We start from the raw sequence: 27,069 nt of genomic DNA on the forward strand, positions 1-27,069 counted from the left end.
TTTGTATTTACAATAGCTTGATTGAACCTGTATGTATGTATACTTAAACTTCCCTTAAAAATTTGCCCTCTTAAAACGGTGTTTTGGATTTCATTTCCCTCAGTGGCAGAGCAGCTGAATTGGGGTGAGCACACCCATCTGCTGTTATCTGGGGAAGTAAGAAATGAGCATAATGAACACAGCCACACCACTCTTCAGTTAACCCACCTCAACACCTGCCTGCACAACAGCAGCAGAGTGCACTGTATGTCCATGCAGCTTCCACCCCACCATGGCAGTGATACTGGCTTTGCTGGGACATACTCACGCACACCGGTGTCAGGTCTGGGCTTCCCATCACAGCCAGGTTTCTGGCATAGTTTTAATAAACCATCAAATTACCTATTTTGAAAGCAAGATAAGGATGAGGAAGAGAGAAGGTAAGTGTGAAACATTTCATGAACTTAGTAAACCAAGAAAACAGGTCACAATTCTGTCCAACCAAGCCTATGATCCTCCTCAAGATGCACAGAAACTGTTCAAACCAGAAGTACTCAGTGAATGCCAAGCCTGCACAGTAAGGCAGGTTTATTCTCTCTGCAGGAGCTTAAGGAGGATCTCGCTACACTGCTTACATTTTGTTTCCACACACAAGAAGTCTCTGAGATGTATTTATTCCATTCATACAAAAAAACAATTTCATGTACTTAAAAGAAAAAAAAAAAAAGAGAAAAAGACGGCAGCACAGAAAGTTTTCTTCATTACAAAGCGTTTTTCCATCAGGCAATTATTTATAAGAACTTTTGTTAACACTGGAGTTTAGACTCTGGAACAAAGTGGATATATTGTTTACTAGCTTTGCCAGTCAATCTTCTCTTACAAAACCTCTCCCTTCCCCCTCTCCTTTTCCAGCCAAGTCAGTCCCTTGAATAGCTCAGGAGTTTCCTTTGTCACCAAGATCTCCTTTTCCACAAATTGTCCCCTGAATAATGCCATCTTCAATGTAGTGCCCTGAGTTATCTGTGCTCCTGCAGAGAACTGTCGAGGGGATGCGCGATGAGCGCCTGTCCTGGGTCTTATCCTCAGAGGAGCAGCAAATCATCCTTTTCATGGTACCCCACATCTCGTCATCTTTGTATGAATAAATTATTGGATTCATGACAGAGTTCATCAGGGCCAGGAGAAGAAACCACCTTTTAACGTTCTGAATCCCACAGTAGGTGCAGTTCAGACCATCAAGCAGTAAGACAACCAGGCCAGGGGTCCAGCAGACAACAAAGGCACCTAGATATAGAGAGAAAAAAGAAAGAAAAAAAAGACTTCAAACTGCTGGAGATTTGGGGTGTTCTGCATCTTACAACATTATTTGGTTCATCACAATTCTACACAAAAATGATAAAAGCAGGAGAGGACAAAATTCTAATGACAGTAGCAAAATTCTGTCTACTGCTTCTCTTGCCAAGCCCTGAGCATGAGGCAGGGCAGCTCTCAGAAGGCTGCAGGGAGCAAGAACACAGCTGCTAACAGCATCAGCTCAAACACAAGTGGGAAAAGGCCATCGCAACAGCGATTCGCCCACGCTGATAAACAAACAAGAGCTCTGGAGCATTAACAAGTAGAGAACTGGTGCTCTGAGCACAGACTGCCTCTCTTCATCTTTCTCTCATGTGCTGGAGGAGAATCATAGAACCACAGAATCATTTAGTTTGGAAAAGACTTTTAAGATCATCAAGCCCAACTGTTAACCCTGGACTGCCAAGTCCATCACTAAACCCATGTCCCTAAGCACCGCATCTATGCATTTTTTAAACACCTCCAGAGAAGATGACTCCACCACGTCCCTGGGCAGCTTGCTCCAGTGCTTGACCACCCTTTCAGTGGAGAAATTTTTCCTAATATCCAATCTAAGGCTCCGCATCATAACTTAAGGCTGTTTCCTCTTGTCCTGTCACTTGTTATCTGGGGGAAGGGACCGACCCCCACCTGCCTGCAGCCTCCCCTCAGGGAGCTGTAGAGAGCAGTAAGGTGTCCCATCCCCCCTCCAGTCTCCTTCTCTCCAAACTAAAACAACCCCAGTTCCTTCAGCTGCTCCTCGTAAGACTTGTGTTCCAGAGCCTTCAGCAGCTTCATTGCCCTTCCCTGGACACGCTCCAGCACCTCAACATCCCTCTTGCAGTGAGGGGCCCAAGCTGCACACAGTGTTTGAGGTGCAGCCTCACCAGTGCTGAGCACCAGGGGCAACCACTGCCCTGATACCATGTGGCACATTTCTTCCACTGCCACAATACGATCCAAAGAAGAGACGAGTCTTCTGCCACACTCCAGATGACTCTGCAGAGCTATGGGCACACTGCCTAATTCACAGAACAAGAGTCATATAATTTGAACACGTCCTGGCTGCAAAACTCCACAGCTGGTGTAGGATGCCTGCCACTGCCTGCGACACACCAGCCCTGCCAGCCCCCCGGCCAGAGCAGCAGCCCACCCCTCTCCCCTCTCCCCTGCTCCCCCCCCAGGATGCTTGAGCCCCAGCAACTCAGATCCAGGAAACAAACTCAGTTGTAACAGAAAAGAGAGAAAGAAACAAATAGATGAGTCAGCAAAGATGAACCAAGGGATGTAGCAGCCAGGGCAAAGAAATGAAGCAAAGAACAGAACAAAAAGGAAAAGAAAAAAAAAAAAGACAAAAAGGAGAAAGGATGAGGAAGTAAGAGTTTAGTGATAGGGGAACAAGAAAACTCTGCAAAAGAGGTATTTCCCCAAAACACATCAAGAAACCACAGGACAAGCCCAGGAGCAGCAGAGTTTTCCTTGTGTTTCAGCTGCGAGGCAGGAATAACAGCCACAGGGTGCTAATAAAAGCTGAAAGAGGCAGACAGACACCTCTCCCACCAGCCCTGTGCAAAAAAAAATACTTATTAAAGAAAGAAAGGGGGAATAAGAGAGATCTTAGAGTGAAGACAACATGAAAAAAGCAAAAAAGCCACAGCTTAGAAGGAAGTTCAATATTGCGCTTACATCCTTTCACGTTACTGTACATCCCCACCATACAGGCAGGGGCGTGGGCAGGACTGGTGGGGAGGGGGAACACCGTGACCAAACACAGCCTTGGCCATGAGCCTGGTGGGCCCCGAACTGCCCCGGCTGCCCTCCCACCTCCCCCGGCACCGCAGCCTGGCATGCCTCGCCTTCAGCCCGAGGAAGGAGTAGCCATATGCATGATAATACTAACTTAGCACAAGCCACAATTGCTGTCTGACATACAAAAATAGAAAATTACAACTCTGTACAACAGTCGGAGTTTCAACAACGCACTGAGGAAATTCCAATCATTTGTGACAGTAGTTTCCCCTTTTATGGGCTTAGAAAAAAATAATCAAACAAATAAGGATGATAGCAGCCACATGCTACAAAGCTCTCCTGGGGGTGTTGGTATCTGTTCATCAATTTTAGTAGGGAAAACAAGTCCAGCTCAGGGTTTTTTAAGCCACTGGTTTTCCCCTAACTGAGCTGTGCAAGCAAGCGGTGGGAGGGCAGCCTGGCTTATGGCAGGACCCAGGCAGCGCCGGCTGGAGCCAGGACTCGGCAGCACCTCAGGCATCCCATCCCATCCCATCGGCTGTGCTGTGCACACGGGTTGACCGCACGGCACCGGGCACTTCTCCTCATTGGGGATTTTAATGGATGCTGTGCCCATCTGATTGGCATGCCATAATGGTATATAAAGTGAATTCATGTGATTTAGTAAGCATTAGGATTGCTGCAAAATGTATCTAGGACAAGGTATTGCAGAGCTTGCTGCAAATCTGTGCTCCTGGAGTCCAGACAAAATCCAACCAACAGATAATGTTCCAGTCAATATTGAAGAGAACAGAAAAGCGAGACCATCTCCTTCAGGAACTGCATTTTCTACTCTTCTGTAGCAAGATTTTTGTGATGCTGCTAAGTGCTGATTTCATGGTGTTAGTTTTGAGATACCGGTTAACATCAGTAACATTCCTCCATTGCCCACTGGCATCGGGAGCTGCAAGCTGCTACCACAATGCTTATTTTCTCTGGTCAGTCTCTATATTACACACAGATTTGCTCCAGCATGCTGAGTAAGCAGTTATGACACCAACTCTCATGGTCTATAATGGAGAAAATATTGTCCCGATTTATTGCCCTGGGGTTCACCAGCAAACCCTATCTGTTTTAACAAGCAGTGGAATTGGCCCACCCAAACAACAATACGGTGTCTAGCTGAGTGTCTCGGTAAGTATTTGGATGGAGAGCTTTCATTAGCCACCAAGGGTCATGGGCAAAGTCACCAATACACCAGCTCCATGCAGAAATTAAGAGAGTGACAAACCCTCCTTAGAACAAGCACCGAAAGCATTTTGACCCCTTGTACCACAAAGCATGCAAAGTTCAACCATGCTTTCAGGGACATCAGCAGGAGAGGAAAGAGACCCCAGAACCACATTTAACAAAAGATACAGAAATCTCTCCTTCAAACAAAACCCCAAGATTGCAGGTAGGATTGCTCCACGAACTTCTAGCACATATCCCTGTCCACCTACACAGGCAAAACCCTAAAAGGTCTCAGTGGCAAAAGTAAGGGAAGATAAAAGACATCTGCAGACATCTCTCTGCACATTCCTCCTCCGGCACGACTGAAGACAAGGACAGGGAGCAGTGCAGACAGTGTCTGTTACTGCCTAATGCTTTCACAGGGTGTTGTTTCAACTCCATCAAAAATACATTTTGCTGTGTGTGGAGACAACACAAGCGATTCACACCCTGCTCTTAGCACTGCAGAGATGAAAGCAAGGCATGGCTCAGACTCTCAATCTTGCTCGGATTTTGCTATTTTTACCATGGAGCTTTCAAAGGGAACCATAGTTAAGCATAAATATATACCTTTGTCTTGGCACTTTGGTGATTTTCTTGTTTGCAGACTTTTTACCCCGTAGGAGCTCCTCTCATGACAAAGTGCCACACTCCAAAAGCAATTTTGTTTCTGGAACTCTCTAAAATTCACCGAAGTTATGTGAAATGTTGCCTGGATGCAACATGGATCAAAAGAACCGCTCTGAGCGTTCCCACCAGATTATGGGAGATCAGGTGTCACAACGCCTTGAGGTTAGTTTGAGGATGTTCCATTAGATTTAAACACGGGTTTTCTTGTAGGTTACATCATCTCTGCTTGAAAGTGAATTTCTGTGTACCTGGAAGCACTACTCATGCTTCAGCAGCACCACATCATAAAATTCTGCACATCAAAGCTGTCCCTAAGCATGCCAACACTGAGGTGAAAAAAAAAAGGGGGGAGGGGGGAAAGAAGCACAGTAGCTTCCAGTTGCCTTTGCCACACGTACACCCAAGTTAAAACAGCAAGTTACCAATTAAACTATAAATTCACTGAAACTGAAAATCATCCGCCCCAAAGCTGCTATTTCAGCAGAAATTGGACTTCTAAGTTCAGATGAGCTAACACATACATGCCACCTGAAAATCACGTACCCATGCGGCCACCCTCCTTCAAAGTTACAGTCACAGGCTTAGCTAGGACCATGCCACGAGGTCAGCTAAGATGACTTCAGCCCCTTTTGCCAGGTTTCACATCTTCCCATTTCAACCAGATAGCTTCCTATGGTTTAGCATGCCAAAGGGAAAGCCTTGCTGCTATCCTGTGATGGACCACTTCAGGTGTCGCAGTAGAAAATGGCAGATGACAGGGACCTGAGTCCCAGCCTCTGGAAGGGGCCATCCAAGCCCAAAGGGTGGTGCAAGAAGCCTCCTGCAGCTGTGATCACCATGAATCCAGAGTCACACTGAAACCCAGATCCCCCCACCTCCTAGCTGTAAGAGCACAGAAGGAGAAGACCCAGCTAGGACAGCGATGTCTGTGGAGGGGCAGCCAGCCGCAGGTCTGGCCTCCCCAGGAAGGGGAGGGGTGCAGACAGGAGGAGCAGCGTGCCAGCACCACACAGCTACATGCAGCCGCCTTCCACACTGCAGCAGGATGTTGTCCTGAACCTCCTACGAAACTAACAAAGCACATTAACAAGAATTCTGGTTCTCATCATGCTTCATCCAGCAACAGAGCATCTTGGAATCGCTTTTAGTAAAGACCGTACCAGGCATGTGCCCCAAAGCACTTTCAGGTGTTTTGGAACAAACCATTAAAAATAACTGCCTTGGGCAAAATCCACATGCTGCATGTAGCTGTAGGTTGCTGCATCAGTGAATGTAAGCAGAATTGTGGAAGAATCACTTTGGTCACTTGGTGACTCGTTTGGTAACTGGAAAGCCCAGAAAACATGCTATTCAGTTTCTAACACATTTTGCCGTGTGCTTGAATGGCTTAGCCAGAATACGCATTTCAAACTGTTTGAAAAAAATAAATTCTCATTCCTAGAAATAAACATTTATAAAAAGCCTCTCAGAGTCAAAATCTGGAGAACTGATATGAAGGTACATGCCAAGATCCACTTCCTCTGACACAGGAGTTTGGGGTAGATCCTGCACCCAGCAACACACGCACTAACTGGACTTCTTTGGAAGCAGGCTCTGTTTTGGTTTTGCTTTTGACTGACAGAGTAAATACACAAAATCATGATCTCTAAAGTAGCACTCAGGCTAAGTTGAATTTGCCTAGCCCAGTATACAGTATCATTAAATGCTTTGCCCGAATTATAGTTTAACCTGGTGGCTGAAAAGCCACGTTCTGCAAGTAAGAGAAAGCTAATGCTGGTCTTTAAATCAGCCCATAGCCCTAAGGCCCCTCTCCCTAGTAAAAGATAGAATAAGCTGAAACTGAAGTTTGAAGCGGGGTTTATGTCCACACAGCAGCACAGCTGTGGTAAGCACCGAAAACCTGCACAGGCTAAAGGACCACAAGGGATTAGTAAACAGTGGCCACGGTCACCGCCCTTCCAACTCCTACGCCAGCCACGCAGGTGTCCTGCCCAGCACGCAGACCACCTCTCTGCTCCGACCTGCAAACACGCACGGATGCCCTGACAGCTAACAATGTCATTCCAGCGCTCACTCAGCACCCTCCAAATTTGGCTTATACAAAACCAAAGCAATATTAACTATAAATATACATATAAATTAGGCATGACTATGTATCACGATTTATTTTCATGTGACTTCCCAGAAAGCAGCCTGCAGTTCTGCTTTCAATAGAAAGGCTCAGAGAATTGCTTTTTAAACATGCTTTTCTTTTTGTCTCTTTCCAATGCAGCAGTTAACAAAAGTCTACCCAATGCTTATGCATTAGGGCAAGATCATATTTGGAGCAATTCCATTTTCCTGCATGGATTTTCTCCTTCCAGGTGGATGGGTTAAGTTTCACTGCACAAGAGCTTCAGGCAGGGTGAAAGATCAAATCTTGTCCCTGCAAGTCAAGGGGGAAGGACAGGAACAACCACTACGTTGTCTCTCTATAGGTGCCATAAAGTCAAGGAGGAAAAGAAAAGGACAGTTGGAAAGAGATTGAGAAGGGAAAGGCCCTGCCAGTGGACATGCCAATTGCAGAAGACACAGGAGTATAAGTGAGAACTTTGTACTTGCTTGAACCATCAATCCACTTTCTTTTCTGAGGTCAGGCACTGTAAAGTTTAACTGATCACAGCTTCTAAAGCATCGTAAAACATTATTTGGTAGACAAAGGCATTGTGTACTACAGCACTATTATTTCAGAAAGAAAGAAAAAAAAAGAAAAAATAAGAAGCAGGTACCAGACTGCAAACAGCATACATAGACCGTAAGGGGAAGAAAGTGTCCTCAGCCTGAACTTCCTACCATGGCAACTCCTACCTCCATGAAAAGTGGCACTTTTCTCCCAGAGCTCTCTAGCACTACCATGCTGCACAACTGTGTCCCAGGTATGCATAGACAACAGCTTTCCCAAAAACTCCAGCTTTTCCATGCTAGCTCACACAATATCAGAACAGTTGTCAGAGTGGTACGGCCTTATTTGTGGTTTTAGAGTCCCCAGCTCCACAAGCACCCCAGCGTACCCCCACTTCCACCCACACCGAGCTACACAAACCATGCTCATGCAGTGCCTGGCTTCCAGAAAACACTTTGCTCCGATTCAAGTCTTCCCAGGGAAAACTGACTGCTACAGCTAGTATTTTGTTCCAATGATCAATCATCCACTATGTGCATCTCTAATATAATAAACAGCTACATCACAACTAGCTGATGAGGTGATCTGAGATGCCCAAACATCATCAGTGTCTCTAGGGCAGAATCCAGGTCAAATCTCACGTTATGAGCTAGGGATCCAAGGCCATACTGTATCATCACTTGAAAGTATTTCGCACTGTGCAATCTTCACAGAATGAAAATTCATTTTCCCCTTACAAGACAAAATGTCCTGTCAATGTCACAGACCCACCAGGCATCCTCTCCTTTCACCAGGGAAGGTGCATTTCCAGGGAGAAGTCATTTGTATGTTTAGAAAACAGCCAAGAGGAAGAAGTGCAAAGAAAACTATCCACATCCAGCCATAGCGTTCATGGCCTTCTACAGATATTAAAGAATATTATTTTGAAAACATTCTGCTAGGCAGTTGTGAATCTTCACAAGGCTTTCTCCAAAGTGATTTTGTATTCTGGCCCCACCCCCCAAAAAACCCTGCAGATGATTTTTCTTCTGCATGTTAACCAGTCCTCTACTTTGCATTTCTGTATGGTGCAACACTTATTTCACTATGTAAAGCAGAGCAAAGTCTAAATGCCTCCAGCACTTAAAAGTCTGGTGAGGGTGATTTTGTTTTCTTTTGGGTTTAGATGGTTAGGTTTGGGGGTTTTTGCTTTGTATTAAAACAAAGCCCAAAACAAGCAACAACAAACCAACAACTTATTCATTGGCACTGCCAGCCTTCCATACGATGGTTTGTAATCTCTTACCTAAGAGAGTCATGACAGTCTTCATAAGCTTCACAGGGGTTCTCCTGCGGCTAATGGATCCACTAGTGTGTGACGACAAGACATTAGTTTTCCTCTGAACATACATGTAGATTCTTATGTAAACCACCACCATAATGAAGAAGACAACTAGGTTTAAGACACTCCAGAACACCAGGTAACTTCTGCTGTAAATAGGTGCCAGGGATGAGCAGGCACTAATGTCACAGAGGCAGTTCCAACCCAGGGTAGGAACTGCACCCATGAAAATAGCAATGGCCCAAATGGATATAATTAAAAAAGTGACTCGCTTCTTCGTGAGATTACTGTGGATCTTCATCCGCATTATCGACATATGCCGCTCAACAGCTATGACGAGGAGATTCACCAGGGAAGCTGTCAGGCTGGTGTCCAGAAGACCCTGACGCAAAAACCAGCGGTTAACAGTTAATGTCTTAGACACTGGGCCAGTGTTGAACATCAAGAAGACGTAGGCTATTCCAGCAAAAAAGTCTGCAGCAGCTAAGTTGGCCAGGAGATAGTAAAAGGGAAAATGAAACCTCTTGTTCTTGACCACAGCTGCTATGACCAATGAATTTGAAATGAAAATGAAGAGGCAGAAAAATGTCCCAAAACACAGAACAACAATAAGCTGTGGCCCTGTCCACTCATCTACGGTGTCAGTGTTTGTCTTGTTATAGAAAAAGTCCATGCGCTTATCATAGTAGCATTCGTTCATCCTGGATTAAAGCCCCTGCATCCTAGGAAGGGTAGAAGGGAAAAAAGAAAGAAGGATTAAAATTCAACCACTGGTCCTTGCTTCAACCACAATACCTAACAGTTGTTGGGGTTTTTTTGGGGGTGGGGTGGGACAGGGATGCAAGAAGGTATATATCTGGAGGCCTTAAGTAAAAACTCATATTGTACAGAGTTAAGGCAGAAGGAGATATTCTGTCCACTGGAGGACTGCGGTGCACGATGCTTGGATGAATCATGGATTTTTAACAAGACTTACTTGCTTACAAAACCCCAGCACAGTCCCTTTGCACTAGCAGTCATACTGCACAGGCAACAAAGTGGAAATTAAGAGGTTAAAAGCAACTTTCTGGAGGTCACAAAGAGAATCTGAGCAACGGCCAAGCCATTCTTGCTCTGAAATCCTGCTTGAGCCACAGACCCATCATTATTTCCATTTCCTAAAGTATCCAGTCAGGACAGGGAAACATAAATCATAAATCTTCCACTTTACTGACTAAGCAATAAAATGCCTATTACTGGAAAAAATATTTTTTGGTTTTTCAATTATACATTAATAAATGTAAAAGTGTACGTATATAAGGTGCTACAGGAATATATATTCTGAGCACATGCTTGTTCCTTACTGCAGGATTTAAGTAAATGTCCTGAAAACGGAAAAAAATATTCTGTGTATTTGACTACTCTAAAGCCAGGGATTATTTTATTGGGCTGTCAACCAGAGCCCTGTGAGCACCACACAGTCCACTTATCTTCAAAACCAAAACACAGGTCCCTACCCAGGCACAGGACAGAGGAAGCCCCAGCAACAGCAGTAGTGCCGGGGCTTTTCCTTATACCCGCTCGGCACTATTTTGGACACAGGGCTCTTAAACACGATGGAAGGGGAATCTGTGTTCCAAATTACATCACACCAGCTACTCTGAGGTCAATGTCAGCTGCCTTAGCAATTTTACTGCCTTTACTATGAACCAAACTGAACTTCAACTAATTTACACAGGCAGATCTGACACCAATTATTCATGCTGGCCAGACTCCAGGCAGGGTCTCTCAGCCTAGCAGGGAGAGTTTGTGTCTGATCATCACTAGCCCTCACGCTCTCCGTCAGTATCTACATAAGGGTTTTAACAACGACTTCATGAACAGATATTGTATACTTTTAGCAAAACCTAGGAACCCAACCATGGCACAAGATCCTAATCACGTTAGATATTATACAGAACAGCAAACCTGTGACTGACTGCAAGGACAGAGAGGAGGAAGTAGCAGGATACAAAGCTGCAAGAGAGGCAGCAGCACTAATAGCTTTTGTAAAGCACTTTGTGAGCCTCAGCCTGTCACGAGTGCCAGTGACGGACTGAATGAGGCTGAAAAGAAAAAATACACCTAGAAGTGGTTACAGGCAGAACCATACAAAAAAGTACAAGCTTTTCTGCTCTGCAGCTAAAATTGATCACAGATAAAGATCAGGTTCACTTAGTCTGTTATTACCCTGTGGTTACTTAACAGTTATATCTCATCACTCCAGGGACCGGGAAACTCATTAAGCAATTGCCAGCAAGCTGGCTAACAAGCCACATTTCTATTAAAGGTTCCTTCTGAGTTTTAAGAGAAAAAGGTTAATCTTCTGGCATATAAGTTACTGCATGAGAGAAATAACACAAATGGCATATTTGTATTATCTGATTTTAAACCAACTTGCACTATTCCATGATTAATATTTTTAAAGTTGGGGGTTTTTTTAATATTTCATTTTTCTGAATTTGCTCCATAGCCTTTTTTGCTTGGTTCCCACCCTACATCTAGTAGTCAACATGAAAGCAGGCCACTTGACATCGTTGACCATTTTATTACCCTCAAGAACCTAGGCAGCTACTTCTTTTATAGAATATTACTTAAAGCATCAAATTCAAGTACATAGTCAGAACTAAGAACAATTACTTAAGGATAAGAAGTGGAAGGAAACCAGGAAATCATCCCTTGTGCTGAAATATTACCGAGCACCCCTTCATCTATAAAAAAGCCTCAGCAACTCAGATCCACCGCAGAGAGTCACCCGGAATGCAGCGCCTGCCACTCCCTGTTCAGGGCAATATGGCAGAGTGGGGCAGTCGGCACATGCCCCGTTCTCACCTAGGAAGTACTCAACAAAAGTCAAATTCATTCTGCAAATACCCAGAAGTCACGGAGGAGCTGCAGACAACAGCTACTCGAGCAGCCAGGCGCGGGGACCACCACCAGCCGAGGTGGCTCTGCCCTCACCCACCGAGGCAGTACGGGACTTGCTGGGCTTGACATGAAGCTTTTACAGAACAGCCCAAATGCCTGCAAATAGAAGCAGCATTTTGGGCAAGAATGGCAGAGAAAAAAGAAAAAAAAAAAAAAGAAAAAAAATCTGTGAAAATTATAGGGAAGGTTTTCTGAACATGCTGTATCTTACTGTGTAATCATCTCAGCAGATGAAGCTCTTTTATTTGCAGCGACAGGAAAGATCTGCAGATACTTTTTGCATCTCATCTGGAGAACAAGCTTAAAAGAAATCCAAAATACCAACTATGAACCCTTTCTAAATACTTCAGCTTATTGAGATCCCATCCTCATTCAAAGTAGTACCCCTCCCACCACCACAACAAAAAAAAAGTCATACACCCATAATTCTCCACTGAAATAATCACACTGCAAGCACTCACTGTCATACAGCAGAGCTCAAATGATTTTGACAAAGATGTCTTGAGATGTTGAGATAAGGCAGGAGGGAGCAGAAAAGCATCCAGCTGAGGTCTCAGAGTCCCAGGGCAGACTTTGGAGGTGTCCAAATGGAAGCTGCAGGATGGTAGCTGAACTGGAGCTAGTCTGCATCCCAGTCCTCCAGAGCAGAGATGTAGCACTTGGCTGTCTGTACTAGCCTATGTACAAAAAGCACTTGTCATGCCAGGGTCCTTCCAGACAGTTTATTTCACACCTTCATTTTATTTTAAGTCCTTCCAGAAGAACTAGTCTGGCCTCAGGGGAGCTGGGCAGCTGTGACAGAGCTCTGCAGCTGTATCCTCAGTGGTCCTGCCCCAGTCCACACCAGGCACAAGAGATGTGTGATAGGATATCCCATATTTCCTGGCACGTCACAGTTTAACACATTGCAGGACTTTATTCTCCACGTCTTTTCTTCTGCAGCCAAATCAGAGATGTTTAACTTAATCAGGGCGGGTTTAAACCTAAAAGGAAAACAAACCACCCTTAAATATTACATATTTCAGAGTTGTTTATTAAGTACACACAGATGTGAAGGTGCAAGCAAAATACTGTTCAAAGTTTTAAAGGTAATAGAAACTGAAATAGTAATGAAACAGATAAACTGGTCAGCCCAGCTTTATAAAGACAATAGCCTTCTGGAACCTGCAGCAGGCAGCTCCCCAGTTCTGCTACTCACCTCATGAAGAATTACCTTCTTTTGCTTTGAAAGCGGCTCTCACAAGCTTGACACTTCTCATTTTTTATGGGAAAGGACAGCAAACAATCTCCAGTCACCTCTTCTATGCCACACTGTATTTTACAGCCCTCCATCTAGACCTCCAAAAGTTTGACAGCAGTAACCTCATATTGTGTATTCTACAGATGGGTTGAGTTATTAACCTGCCACAAGTTACTCACAAGCAAATACATCAAAACTTTGCAAACGCCAAAAGCATACTTCCGTCAAAAAGGTTCTTCTCCTTCCTTCAATATATTTAATTGCTTCAGTTCAACCATTAGTGGCTACAAAGATCAGAAACTGATGGACTGTGAAGTGTGTTTTCCTCTGCCACTCTGAATAAACATAAGCTTTGAGTGGGAGAAATCATCTGTTCCAAAAAAAATCTCAAAGGATTTGGTTCAGTTAAACTGATTTCAAATGCATGCAAAAGCACACATTAAGAATCCTTCCCAATCCAGCACTTCTTGAGCTCTGTTTGTCTTAAAGACAGCTTGTATATTTGAATTAATTTTTAATTCCTCTAACTAAGTGCAACTTGGATCAAGTCAGAATGTGTCCTTCACCATTCTTAAAATAAAAGTCAAGAATTTGCATGAGTATATAAGAATATATTACACTAGCTACCTAAATAAAGAGTTAGTGAAATAAAATATCACCTCTTGTTTGGGACAAAAGCTTTAGCTAGTTGCAAGCTAACATGCTTTAATACTCAATTAATGCAAACTATTCAAGTGAATCTAGTTTGCTTCAAGAAAGTTACTAAAATCTGTGTATTTACAATGAAATTTAATTAATTAAATTTGGCCTCTAAACTAGCTCAGAGTTACTCGTTATTAATGCAGCCATTTCTGAAAGAAAACCCAGAGTGTTTTAACGAGAAGGTCATTACAAAATTTAGCCTGCGAGCCCTAATGTGATTCATGGCACACCCCACTGCTTTCCTGTCCATTAAAAACCAAGTTGTTTCAATGCATCGGCCACAACCTGATTGAAGGGCTGGCGTCAGTTTGGGGGACTTTGATGGCTTCTGCCCTGCTCCTGGATGAATGAATGCAAGGGTGTGGGGTGAACAGACAAGCCTGGCTTGGCACAGTGAGATACTGTGAGAGGATTTGAGCAGAGTTGGCAGGTGGGCTGCAAGGCCTGTGGAGCAGGACCAGCCCTATAGGGGTAAGCAGTGAAGTCCTACAGCAGGACTGAACGTTACCGTGGGTGAAGAGAGGCAGGTTTGCCCAGGCAGAACCCCAGCCTGGTTTGCTGCTGCTTTTCCTGAGCTGGCACAGGGATTTGTTACAGACGCTGCTCTTCAGAAAGCAGAGTTTATTGTGCTGACTGATTGCAGGCACTGATGGCAGAGCAAGGAGGCAAGTCACTTCACTCTCTTTGCATTCTAAGTGTTACTGCAGAGAGACATTAAGCAGCAGCATCTGCACATACTGCTTATAGGCTGCTTAAACTCATCCCACCAGCAGCAGACAGCCCTCAACAGAGCAGCGCGACAGCTTTGCCTGGTGGTGTGCAGCCTGTGCAGCCCTGGGCTCCCCGCAGCAGCGCTCCCACCTGCCTGCACCCCATGCCACAGGCAGGCACGCACACCCTCTGCCCCCTCCTCTGCTCCCACATAAACCCCTGGTGCCGATTTTATTTCTCTTGTTACTGAGCAGCACACTCTCAGCTCATACCCAAGAGAAAGGCAGAGGCAGCAGCAGGACGCCAGGGTGCTGGGCAGCCCAGCTACACATACAAGTAGTACCAGTTCATAAAGGGAATCAGTTCCTTGTTCCCCTCCACACCCTGCATACATGTGTGGCCACAGAGGAAAACACAGACAAACGATTGCACGGTAACCCAAGAAACCCATTCAGGTTACCTCAGCTTAAAAAGAAATACCAGGGCAGAAAAGGGTGTGTAACACAGCAGAGGCCAAAAACGTTAATATGTAACTGTAAGAAGGGGGTTTGTAAGGTAGGTACTCTGGTTTGCTTTTAATTCTTTTTAATAGTTAATTGATATAACCAAAATCAATTTAGAGAAACAAACTGAAAGGAAGCACATAACACAAAGTTATGCCCAAATATCTCAATCTAAAGGTGGTTTTTTTTATCCGCTACTATTAGAGGACACAACAGAAGCTGGCATTAGTTTAACAGGTTTTACAGAGAAAAATCATCTCAGAAGTAACTTCTACACTTTTAAGGAAACTCTGTGGGCAGCACCTGTACTTGGAACAGCATGCTACATGGTCCACTTAAAGGAACTGAGAATACCCTTTCTAAAATAAAGGTTTACAAATTGGAAAAAAATTAAAAAATTCTACAGCTCAATAATTAAGTTCTTAATCCAGAGAACAAACTTATTAGCAAGATAATCTACTTATGATTGCTTGGTTATATATTTTCTTTGTAACTTAGATACCCCCAATTTCAGATAATTGGCTGGACTCAAATTGGGCACGCACAAGCAGTGTTACCCCATTATCTTGGTCTTCAGTGTCTTTTAGACTAAGGAGAGCAGAGCACCACATCCACTTCCACTCCATGCCTGCTTCATCTGCATAACGTTAACTTGATGGTTGATGGAATGTACAGCAGCACTCATGCTTCCACTGGGGTTCTGGTCATTTCCAGTAATAGCCCATTTTAATGACATCATCTTTTGGATGGAAAAGGGAAGGGAGTGGGGTGAAGGGAATCAAGATGAGTCTTTGACAACTTCGATGTTATCAGTGGTAGAAGCGCCTGAAGTTTTGTTATATATCATATACCCCGCATGAAATACCAAGGCTATATGGTACAAGCAAAAGAATCTTAAGTAGTATTAAGCCTATCAAAAGTATAGAACCTCAAGACTAAATATTTAAGTTGCAGAGAGAAAGTAGTACCGCCAGCCACGGACCACAGCACTCTGTACACACAGACTGATAAGAGGCACACACAAAAAAAAATTGGTTGAGGCACCGAAGTGTCACCCTGCCCATGTAGGCGACAGTGCTGTTCCTCTGAGCTGCCGTAGACTGGCACAGGCAGCTGAACTGTGAGACACAGATACAGGGGCACCTACACCGAGGTGTTGCAAAGCTCAGGCTCCAGCTCCTGAAATCCTTTTAGTACAGAGCTGCTCGACTGCACTAAATTGCTTTTTAAAGCTCTGACCCACTGCAGAAAGTTGTTAGGGACAGATACTAAGTAACTCACTAGTTACCACAAGTTTAGACTTCAGACTTCAGTAATTTAAGACTTTCTGAAATTATGGTTTACTAAATCTATATATGGAGTTCAAACTAAAAACTTCACTGCAAAGCTTTCATTTAGTCTCCTTTAAGTGTGGTTCTGGAAGGAGCTGGCAGGTCATCCTATAATGCGGAAACAGACACAGCATTTAAAGTATTTAAAAGCCATTCAAACAGCCTGTACATTGTGAAACATGCTTAGAAGAAAATACCTGTTCTGCTTCTAAGCTAGGTTTTCCATTTCTGCAGAACTTGCAGGTCTGCTCCTCGACCACTACCAGCTCAATTTTATAGTTCAACAAATCAGCTTGCTTTCATGAAATCTCCAGCACACACACACTATTTCAGCAGTGTCACAACCAAGTGAACTTTTATTGTTTATTTTCAGCACACAGCTGATGAGGACCTGAATCATGCCACTGCTGATGAAAACAGGGCACCTGGCCGCACCCGATCTGGTAACAGATTCGGAGCCCCAGTTGGGAAGCAAACACTTCAGTGGAGCTGGTAGAAATGGTGGGCACCAAGAATTATTTGGTAGAGACTTAGAAGTGGACCTAACCGCCTAAAAGTAGAATCTAGGTATGTGAATCTTCAAGACTCTTATCTAAGAGGAACATGTCCTCTGTGATGTCACACCTTATACTTTAGAGATTTTATTTCACTCTCTGACAGCATAAAGACTGTGCTGGAGGATATTCCAGAACTGTGAACAGTCACAGCAGCACAGGCAGGTAAGGGCACAGTCAATCCAACTTGTCTGAAACTATAGTCTAGTATTCTGCAAAGAGCCAAACACACCTTGCAGCTTTATTTGCTGAAGCAGCTGCTGCTTCTCTATCGATTGTGCAAACTTGGTTGGTTGTTGGGTTGTTTGGGGGGTTTTTTGTTGTGTTTTTTTGTTGGTTGTTTTGTGGGTGGTTTGGTTTTTTTTTTACATTTCACATCATTTTCAGTACACTGATGAACTCTGTGAAATCAGATTTTTCAACACCTAACTGGATTTGAGTGGTGCTTCCTACTACACCTCTTAAAATACCACAAGAACATGGAAGAAGCCACAGGCTCCGCAGAGCTTAAAGGGCAGAGCTGCACAAGGCACCCGAGCCACCTGCGGTGAGAAATGTCCTTTCCCCGCCACCCGCTGCCACCAGCGGAGCCGATGTACCCACCTCCACCAACACCGAGGCGGTACAACAGCACTGTTTCTTTCCTCTAGAAAAAAAACTAATCAAGAGACATAACACAAGTAATATCACTGTGTTTTTCAGTATTGTATACGTTAAGATGACACCTTGTGAAGAGCTCCCCAGCAGTGCCCCTGTCAGCCCCCGCGGCGCGTACTTACGGCCGGTGCCTCCGCAGGGCGCGATGCACATGCCAGTCCAGGGATGCGCAAACCCAGTGCCACCTGCATGAAGCTCACACTGTGCAGGTAGGAAGCGCCTATAGATTTGTGAACGCGTACAGATGGGCACAGAGCGGTGCCCGTGCTGCGGCAGCCCCGTAAGCGCCCCGGCAGCGCTGGGGGAGCCCCGGCGCGGCTCCCCGCTCACCGGCAAGGGCCGGGGCTGGCCGGCTCGGGGCACACGGCTTCACAAAGCCGCAGAAAGTTCCGCTCCGCCCGGCTGCGAGGGAAATCGCGAACAAACCGCGGCCGAGGCGTTCCCGTGGCGGCCCCGCCGCCGGCCCTGCCCCACTCCCCGGCCCCGCCGCCCGCCCCCGCCCCGCGTTAACCCGTACGCCGCTGCCAGCGGGAACCACATCTATATTTTTTTTCCCCCGGATACGTCCCGTCCCGTCCCCGTCCCCCCGGGTGCGAAGGTTTGGCTCTCCCGAGCTGCGGGCAGAGCCCAGGCACGCAGGTCTGACCTTCGAGCAACCGAGAGCGGCAGAAAGCTAGAGGGCTGTGCTACCCCGAAGAGCCCGCCAGGTCCATCGCCATCATCCACATTTTGGGAAGCAAAAGGCAGATAAAACCGCAGTAACTTCCATGACTGGGTCATGACAGCACAGGCAGGCACATGTTCTGCTTCCTTCCAGCATCATACATAGCTGTTCTTTTAAACATAGTACAAAACCAAGCAACCCAGACCCACCGCACACCCAACGGCGGCACGGAAACCTGTAGCTTGGCTCAGCACCGAAGGGCAGGACCGCGCATACAGCTCGGCCACCAAGGGCAAGCCAAACTCAGACCTGGGAGCTGGTACAAGATCCAGGTTATCTTGAGACCACGATCACATGGATCTAACCATTACTACCTACCCTAATCAGTTACTGTGACCAGGTGTAGTGCCAAGGAGTACAGAGCTCCACACAGGTCTGCTCAGAGCTGGAGAATGGACAGAAGAAAACCTCAGCAGAAAGTCTCTGCTCCGCTCCTCAGAAGTCCTGATGATTATGGTGTGAAACCTGGACACAGTGTTAAAGACTAGATTGAGCCTTGGGTGAGAACATCATATACTTCGTTACATACAAAATGCCAGGCAGCCTCCGCTCCAGCAGCTTTTTCCCCATTTTATCCACAAAGCCCCAAAGTACGAGCCCGAACTCTTATTAACCTTGTCCTCCTCACCTGAATGCTCACCTTGAAAATGGCTCAGGAAGCTTGCTGCTTCCCCTTCCTGCCCGTTTCCTTCTAATGCAACCTTCCCACCCACTTCTCTCCTCCTTTCATTAAGTCCTAAAGGCAATTAGCAAAAGCTTCATACTCCCAGGAAACAAGACAACCAGAAGTAACAGCTCATTTTCAGAACACTTTGCAAAACTTATGCTCCAGTTCTACTTCCATCACTGTGCATCACCTCCTCAGCAGTTGAAATGTCAGCAACCGTATTTAAATCTGTATCAATGCACGGATTTAAGAGACAACGTACATCAGATTTCCTGTTAAGTTTAACCTCCATGAAATAGAGAGCCAATGAGAGGCTCTAGCAAGTGGCCCTTATCTTTTTTCCAAGAGAAAAAAACCCCACAACACTAAACAGATGGTGAAGACACAGATTGGCTTCTACTACACAGTCACCTGCTCTAATATGCTAAGGCTGAAGCAGTGGTCTAGCCAGCAAGCATCTGAGTTTTTTTAATGTATTTTTTTTAATCAATACTGGACAAGAAAGCTTTGATTCTATTATAGAAATTAAGTCTTAAAATCAGTAAGAATAGGTATTTTCTACATTCCTTTGGTTGGTAATACTTTCCCCCTTAATCCCTGAGGATTCTCTCACAAACAAGCATTTATCTAAGCCATGGCTTTGGCAGGTCACACTCGATGCCCTACTAAATTGGAAAGGAGCAGCGAGTCAGAGCTTGGGGGCTCCTGCACAGTGGCTCACAGTGCCAAGGGGACGGGATGCATCTCACCTGCTTTAGGGAAGAGAGGCACTAGACCTCAGAAGGTCAAGAGCCTGTCACACTGTTCCTAAGTCAGAAAGTAATTCCACAACTTGCTGTCATACCTTAGATAGCACTGCACAAAAATTAAAGAGAAAAGAAAAAAAAAAATCCAAGCCCAAGGACTTCTGCTGCTGCCATCAAGTGTTGGCAGTTCACAGCCACTAGCAGTAACGACATCTCACCTTCACAGAAGGGGCAGAACTGCACGGTCAGGCAAGAGCCCTTGGCAGCATGTACTGCCCAAGGTATCTGTATGCCCTACCAGGGCAACACATACTGAAAGATGTTATATGAGTAGTTACCCACTAACGTAGTATTAATTACCTGCTTCTTCTAGGTCCAAGTCTCTAATTTAAGATTTCTGTTAGTACTGGCAGAAGGTACAACACAATGCATTTTCAGATGTGCTGGATTTTGGTCCTGTTTACTAGGGAATTGTTTGATTCGGAAACAAGGCATTCCAGAAAGCCACCAGTAAAACAGCAGTAAACACAGAACACACCAGCATCTTACACATAATAAAGGCAAGACAGCACACAGCATGGGCCAAGAAACTCTGCCAGCAATCAGTTAATGCTGATCACCTCTGTTGTCTGCAGAACACTTGGATTGTCCAGGGCTCCACAGCATACACTGCAAGACTAACACTGACTCCAACAAGTTCTGCACACGAACACTAGGAGAAAAACTGGCTCTTCTGTCCCAAGTGGAAGACAGTAATCCTCTGTCCTAGATTACACAGTTAGCATGTTTGATGAAAACAGTTACTGAAAATCTTTGCCAACAGTGTGAAATCTTGGTTATTGGTAACAATTTAATTTTTATCCACAAGCTGTAGTGACAGCTGAAGCCACAGGAAGGTATTGCGCAGGCTGGGATGGAAAGATTCTCTGTCCCAAAGACATTTCAGCAAGAGAAGCACTAAAATTTGCCGAGCCTAGATGCATAGAAATGTTGACATGAAAACCATCTCTCCTAGATATCTAGCTGTAGCCTAAGCAAGACAAAACGTCATTCCTTTCCAACAAAAAAAAAAAAAAAAAAGAGCCAGGAAGGCAAATGCTAGGCAGGAAATATTTAAACGGCACACCTTTCCAGACCTCAGTCACCACTGCTCTTACCTGATGGCCAGAAACACTGATGGAGAGTCTGCAGTTACCAACCTCTCTTCTTCAAACATCCCAGAGTGGAAGCAGAGAATGAAAACAGACCTGTTAAAAAAACAGGTCTTTCAACCTACCAAAAAAGGTATGAATCCAGCACTGGTTTTTCCCACTGTCCAGTTTCTTGGGCAGGGAGGGGAAGAAGCTGCTACTCACCTTATTCATGCAAGGGCAGCATATCTAATTCCCTTCGCCATTTGAAACATCAAACCACCAGAACTTGCAGAGTCCACCATTAGTATTCAAGAACACGTATCAATCCCATGTCCTAGTCAATATACTCTGACTGAAGTGAACATCAGCTGCTACAGGTGTGGGTTTGGTTTTTTTACGGAGCAGATAGCCCCATTCAAAGTGGGGCACCTAATATAACAGTCTGCCCACCCAGGAACAGTCAGTAGCACTAGAAGTTTTCAGAACTACCTGGTTAACACATACACAGTACTATACTGGAAGTGCTTTAGAGCTACAGAAAGTGCTCTACTGTCATTGAAAAGGAGTTTATGAAGATCTAAGGGAAAAATACAGTACTTTACAGATGACCACCCCAAAGACACCTAGAAAAATCAGCTGCCAGACTCAGTTGTTACACATTTTCTTCCAATTAACATGTGCTTGAAATGGAAGTATTTAGGCAAGCCAACTCCATGGCATTGTTTTTGCCATAATCTGTCCTCCAGGATATAGCAACACAACAATGCAATACCCAAAAAAAACCAACCCCAACAACAACAAAAAAAAGCAATAAACTTCTTATTCTTCACACGATGCTTGCCATGGAAGTTTCCAACCACACAAGAAAAGAGTTTACATATAGCTAAAGTAGTAATTTCAACTTAGACACAGTACATACCAAATATTGTATGCATAATAGAAAAGACTTACAGCCAAAAAAAAAGCTTTTGCTTTTAGTAAAGCTCTTGAAGAAAATACTGTGATCTATACAAGGTTTGCATTAAAATGATACACAAGGGGGAGAATAGCAGTTATTTCACACTTTCGTGCAGCTTTGTAGTTTTACAAAAATTTATTTCAGGGAAATGAGTTGTACCACATAGAAGTTACAGGCTGAATGCATCACTTTAAGTGAAGAACTCCTCCCTTCTTCTTGATTACCTTTTATTTAGTATTTTTAACATGGAATATTTTTTTTAAATTGTAAATTTTTCTTAGTAACAACAGCTTATTCAGGGCCACCTTCTTTCCTCCTAGATGTGATTAGCAAAACAGAGCTCCCACGGACAATGCTCAAGGATCAGCCTTTAACATGACAGACATTGGGGCAAGAACACAGAGTTCTTCACAGCTCTCTTCCAGATGCAGCTTCTTGGCTCTCCTCCTGGTCAGCCAGCTGATGTCACATTAGCAGCTTTTCTTCTGAAAACACCTTAATTAGGTAAGATTAGTCTGTTCACAACGAGGCAGGTCCAGATAGTGAGTTTCATTGCAATTTGGAGAATTATTCTTCTCCGTACAACTATGCTTTCTTAGCATGTATTAGTTGTGAATTTTAATGTATAACCATCAATTAATAAGTATCAAGCTGTCATCACTCTGTTGTCTGCAAAAAACAAACCCACAATTTTTAATTCAGCAAGAAATGCAATAGGAAGCGTTTACCCATACAAGTTGGGTTTTAATCCACTGTTCTGTGCTCTCCTATTTCAGCATACAGCTCCAACACCTGCACTGGGACAATCAAGCAGAAACTGCTATAGTAGCAAAACCTCTAGGTTTTTACTCCAGCTACTAGGCTTGAGCCCTCAATACTCTGCAGCATGTTACTGTAAAGCATATTTATTACACTCAAGCAGACAGAAGTCTCTGATCCTGCACAATGACTTGGATGTGAAACCTGAAGCTGTACCTGGCTGGAGTTCTTGTTAACTAGCTGGCCTTCAAGCATCCACAGCAACTGCTGGGATACCTGCCCATCATCATCTCACATACTCCTTTTGGCTATGAGGTTTCCATCTACCAGAGTACATCAAAAGTATAAAGTTGTATTTCACAAAAGCCTCAGTATCTAAGTAGACAAGTTCCGTACTGCTAAAACAGGATTTGTTACACCAGTCAGGATTGAGTAAGTGTTCACATTCAGCTCTATTCCTCCTCCCAAAGCCTGGCTTCCTTGCACAGTGCCCACAACCAGGTTTTCTCAGAAACAGAATTCAAAGAGTCAACTTCCAGACCAGCAAGCACCAGGCGAGATGTTCATCTCTCACCAACACAAGCTCAAAAACACTGCTAAGACCTCCAAAGGCCTGAGTTTGGTCACAACCAGACATTTACAAGTGTATTTCCCAATATTCTGACCTATGTTATTGAACCAGTTTGCCTCACAGGCACAGCATAGCTTCAGGATTAAGTACTGGTCCCCTGGCCGAATTGCATTCTCTTACTTTCTGCTACAACTCTCAGCCTAGCTGTGGAAAAGCTTGCTGGAAATAGGAGACTGGCAGAACCCTATGAAGCGGACTTAGCTTGCTTCTGACTCCTCAGCAGTTCCATGTTATACTCTGCAGTCCTTCCATCAGCTTCCACCAGTTTCTGCATGGTAATTTCCCTATGAGCAAAACACTTAAAACATGCATTTAAGCTCAGAATGGCTGCTCCTGCACTATCAGCAGACTAAAGATCCAACACAAAGTAAAGCACAAGAGGAACAACAATGTCCAAATATTCCACAGGCTGAATTCTGGGTGCTCCAGCATTTGTGAAACAGCACTTTGCAGTGAGAAGCTAACTTGCATACTTCTGAGAAAAACACTCAGTAAAAACACCCTACTGACCTCCTACAGCAGCAGATGAATGTCATGGAAGTTTCTTCTTTTCTGTAACCAACAGTGCCATGGTCTTTCAGAAATTCATGTAGATCTGTTACTGGAAACCCACTTTGTTGGTATTTCTGAAAGAGAATGTGTTTCATTTGCAACACACAAGAAGTTACCAGGCATGATGTGTTCTAAAACTTCCTCTAGAATGTGATACTCAAAACCAGAGTACTTTGTTCACTTGTTCAGTGTTGCTGTAGGAAGAAAAAAAACCACCATACAATCCCATCCTAGAAACACCACATATGTAGTTGATGGAATAAAGCAATCTAAGTGACATAAAATGTAAGAGAATCTGTGACCAACATTAATTTTGTTTGCTATCCATAAGACCAAGAAAGTGATCTCAAATCATACTGACACTGATCCTCCCTTGTTCACACGAGCTGCTTCACTCACTGTGGGCACCCTGGGCTCATTTTCTATAGCCACCCCAATGCTAGATTTGAAGGGCCCTAATGTGGATATTCAGCATTGCAGGCTGAAGAAATGCTCTGCAAAACACTAGTTCTGCACATTGGAACAGCTCCTCATTGATCCACGAGTGCTTGGAAGGATGATAACAGGGAAACATTTCACGGGTCAGACCATGCAATAAACTCAGAAGCAGAGACAGTTAAGTTTTATTTCGAGATGCTTAGAAAGTGGAGCTTTTGCTTGGCCTGGAAGCCGCAATTCATGCCAGACTAGCCTGATTCTGCTGGCCTGTTTACCTGATACTAAGACAAGAAAAAGGAATGAGAGCCAAAGAGCATGATCCACATTGCCTTCCCCCTGGTTACTGCAGCTACCAGGAGCACAAAGGGGACACAGTACTAGAGGACAAGAACAAAAGGTAATTACTGAAAACTTAGTTTCACTTTCAGCCAGTTTGTACTGGAAATGGATGGCACAATTTTAACTTGAACAAGAAGTAGCGCGTCTTTTGGAAGACACTTCCTTTTAACCACATGTTTCCAAGCAGCTCGTTAAGCAAGCCTGGACACTTAAATGAGTTTAGAGTTATCTGCTTGGCCTTTGCCATGCTACTGCCAAGGGGATATTCCCTGAGATGCCAGAAAACTCTTCCTGACCTCAGCTTCTGGTGCCATAAGAAACATTCACTTCCAACATGACTTACCCAGCTCTGTTTTCCTAAAAAACTGACTCTTTCCACTCATCCCTCCACTTACCTTTTGGAAGCCAGGTGAAGCAGCAGGAAATACAAAACAGGGATACACACTAAGGATTATCTTCCAAACCAATTATTGCTTAGTCATTTGTATGACTACCCAGTCATCCCCCCAGTTTCACAACAGGCTAAGCTAAGAGACTTTAATAGTCTCACCAGTCATCATAACTAATGCTAGAGACAGTATCTTACTGAGTGATTAACAAGAATCAATACAAAACTGATCAGAAGCATAGCAGAAAAATGTTTTACCTTGATGGTGTCATAGGAGTCAGTAATGAGTGCAATAAAAAGGCTGAGGATCATGTATATGAACAGACTAATGAAGGAATACAGATATAGCCGACTGAACACCCACACCAGGGTGCTCTTCTGCTGGATTTGAGCAAACGTTGCAAACATATCATCACCGTTGACCAAAGAAAACAGACACTCAGCCACTGTGTTCAGATCTTCAAACTAGAAAACAACAAGTACAAATTACTGACAGAATGTGAAGCACAGTCACCCAGATTAAATGGAGAGTGAAAAAAGGGTTATAAAAACAAAAGTAAATTTTGGTTTTGTTTTGTGTGTTTGTTTAAAAAAAAGTTTTGCTCATTGCAGAATTAAAAAGCCAACCCCATCAATCAAATGCTACCACACTTTCTTTCCTGTACATTCAGGCCAAAACATACACATTAGTAATAGACCCATGTAGAAATATAACCTTGGCTAAGCATTATATATTGACATCAGAAATAAAAGATTAACAAAAAATAAACTTCTTGTGCTCAACATGCAATACAGTCAATAACTGACCAGCACTGAAAGTTTAAGTTACCGAATTTTAAGCAATTTTAGACCTGCAGGAAAATATCATCCCATTTGCCAAAGCACAGATAATGCTATTCCACAGAATCTATACAGTAAATCAGTGGTGGTGCACTGGGAACAAAATGCACATTCTCTGGTTTCCCAGCTCGGCCGCATTACTAGATTATGGGTAATCAATCAATACTGTATTAAGGAATTGGAGACAGCATATAGCCTTCAGAGCTTGAACGATCTAAACTAGATTTGTCTTGCAACAACATCATCTACCTGCCATTCAGAAAGCCTTCCGAGTTGTAGGTACGAACTATAGCTGTATTGTGAACCTACTGAAGCAGACCCTGGACAAAAACATGGTTTCATTTCAAGGACATTCTCTGAAATTCCCAGCTCCATTTCCCCAGGCTGGAACATTCCCTGAGGCTAAATTCCATTCAACCACCAGGTAAGCACACTTCCCACTCTTGCTCCACCCCTCTAAAGAACTGGATTTGTTAACTATACTTTATTGGACAATATGAATTAACACACAATGTTTTAATGTAGTTATTATCAATGAAGTAACACAACTACACTCACTTGGACTGCAGTCCTATATTGAAAACAAGAGGTGAAGTAGCATACACTTGTAAGGAGAACACAGTTGTACAAGAATAGTAGGTCTGGGTTTAACTATGGCGCTTTTTTATTTACTCTTAGTATGCGTTTTTAAAGCTAGTATGAAACCCAGCAGTATGTTATCTGGGAAGAAGTGGTGCATGACACAGGTAGTTTTTGAGCAACCCATGAGTTTCGATGCACTGACACAAAGACGGACCTGCGAAGGGCTGCTCACCTATAGCCCCTGGATCAACGTAACAAAACGCAGGATTCCCACTCCCTCTCCCTGGCTGTAGTAGAGGAAGGAAAAGCAACATACATATTCCCCTGGTTTTGAACATAGGGACTTGGCTCCTGCATACCTGCAGACAGGGAAAGCCCTTCCCGTGTGTTACTGGGGGCACTGGTGCAGCAGGAGAGCCTGGCAAGCCCAGCCACGGGCTTGGGCAGCACTGCCTTCCAGCGGGGAGCTGTCAGAACACCCCCCCCAGCTGCGCTGGCTTTCCTCCACAGTGATCGGTGACACTAGCAAGAGGTAACATTTTCATAGATAAGCACATTGACTACACCTCCTTCTGCTCAGATAATTAACGTACTTGCTGCAGGGAAGTTACAACAGTATTTACGCTGTGCTTGTTATAAATAATTGAGCCTCTGGCATGACTAAGGATCATGCAGCATCCAGCATCCCACAGAAATGTATTGTCACCAACTTAAAACATGAAAACGTGTTGATTGAATACCTAC

At 44.2% G+C, this 27,069-nt stretch overlaps 2 protein-coding genes across 9 annotated transcripts in view; both read right to left on the reverse strand.

Moving 5' to 3' along the window:
* Positions 1 to 426: 426 nt before the first annotated feature.
* On the reverse strand, positions 427 to 12,472 carry LPAR3 (lysophosphatidic acid receptor 3). The gene is made up of 3 exons (XM_056355791.1): positions 12,332 to 12,472; positions 8,889 to 9,646; positions 427 to 1,263 (listed from the first exon to the last, which is right to left on the reverse strand). The coding sequence occupies exons 2-3, from the start codon at positions 9,622 to 9,624 to the stop codon at positions 914 to 916; spliced, it is 1,086 nt and encodes a 361-aa protein (XP_056211766.1). The 5' UTR covers positions 9,625 to 9,646; positions 12,332 to 12,472; the 3' UTR covers positions 427 to 913.
* A 153-nt stretch (positions 12,473 to 12,625) lies between these two features.
* MCOLN2 (mucolipin TRP cation channel 2) overlaps positions 12,626 to 27,069 on the reverse strand; it is a 31,179-nt gene continuing 16,735 nt past the window's right edge. For 4 of the 8 annotated variants that reach the window (XM_056355782.1, XM_056355785.1, XM_056355790.1 and 1 more), the window contains 3 exons: positions 25,162 to 25,368; positions 23,697 to 23,812; positions 12,626 to 12,853 (listed from right to left, as the gene is read on the reverse strand). In XM_056355782.1, coding sequence (XP_056211757.1) covers positions 12,646 to 12,853; positions 23,697 to 23,812; positions 25,162 to 25,368 — 531 coding nt within the window. In that variant the 3' untranslated portion in view covers positions 12,626 to 12,645. Of the gene's footprint in view, positions 12,854 to 21,912; positions 22,466 to 22,524; positions 22,589 to 23,696; positions 23,813 to 25,161; positions 25,369 to 27,069 lie in introns of those variants that run through there. The other 4 variants (XM_056355789.1, XM_056355784.1, XM_056355787.1 and 1 more) reach the window with 3 other exon arrangements.

Source organism: Falco biarmicus, chromosome 11 (genome assembly GCF_023638135.1).
Source record: "Falco biarmicus isolate bFalBia1 chromosome 11, bFalBia1.pri, whole genome shotgun sequence".
Lineage (NCBI taxonomy): Eukaryota > Metazoa > Chordata > Aves > Falconiformes > Falconidae > Falco > Falco biarmicus.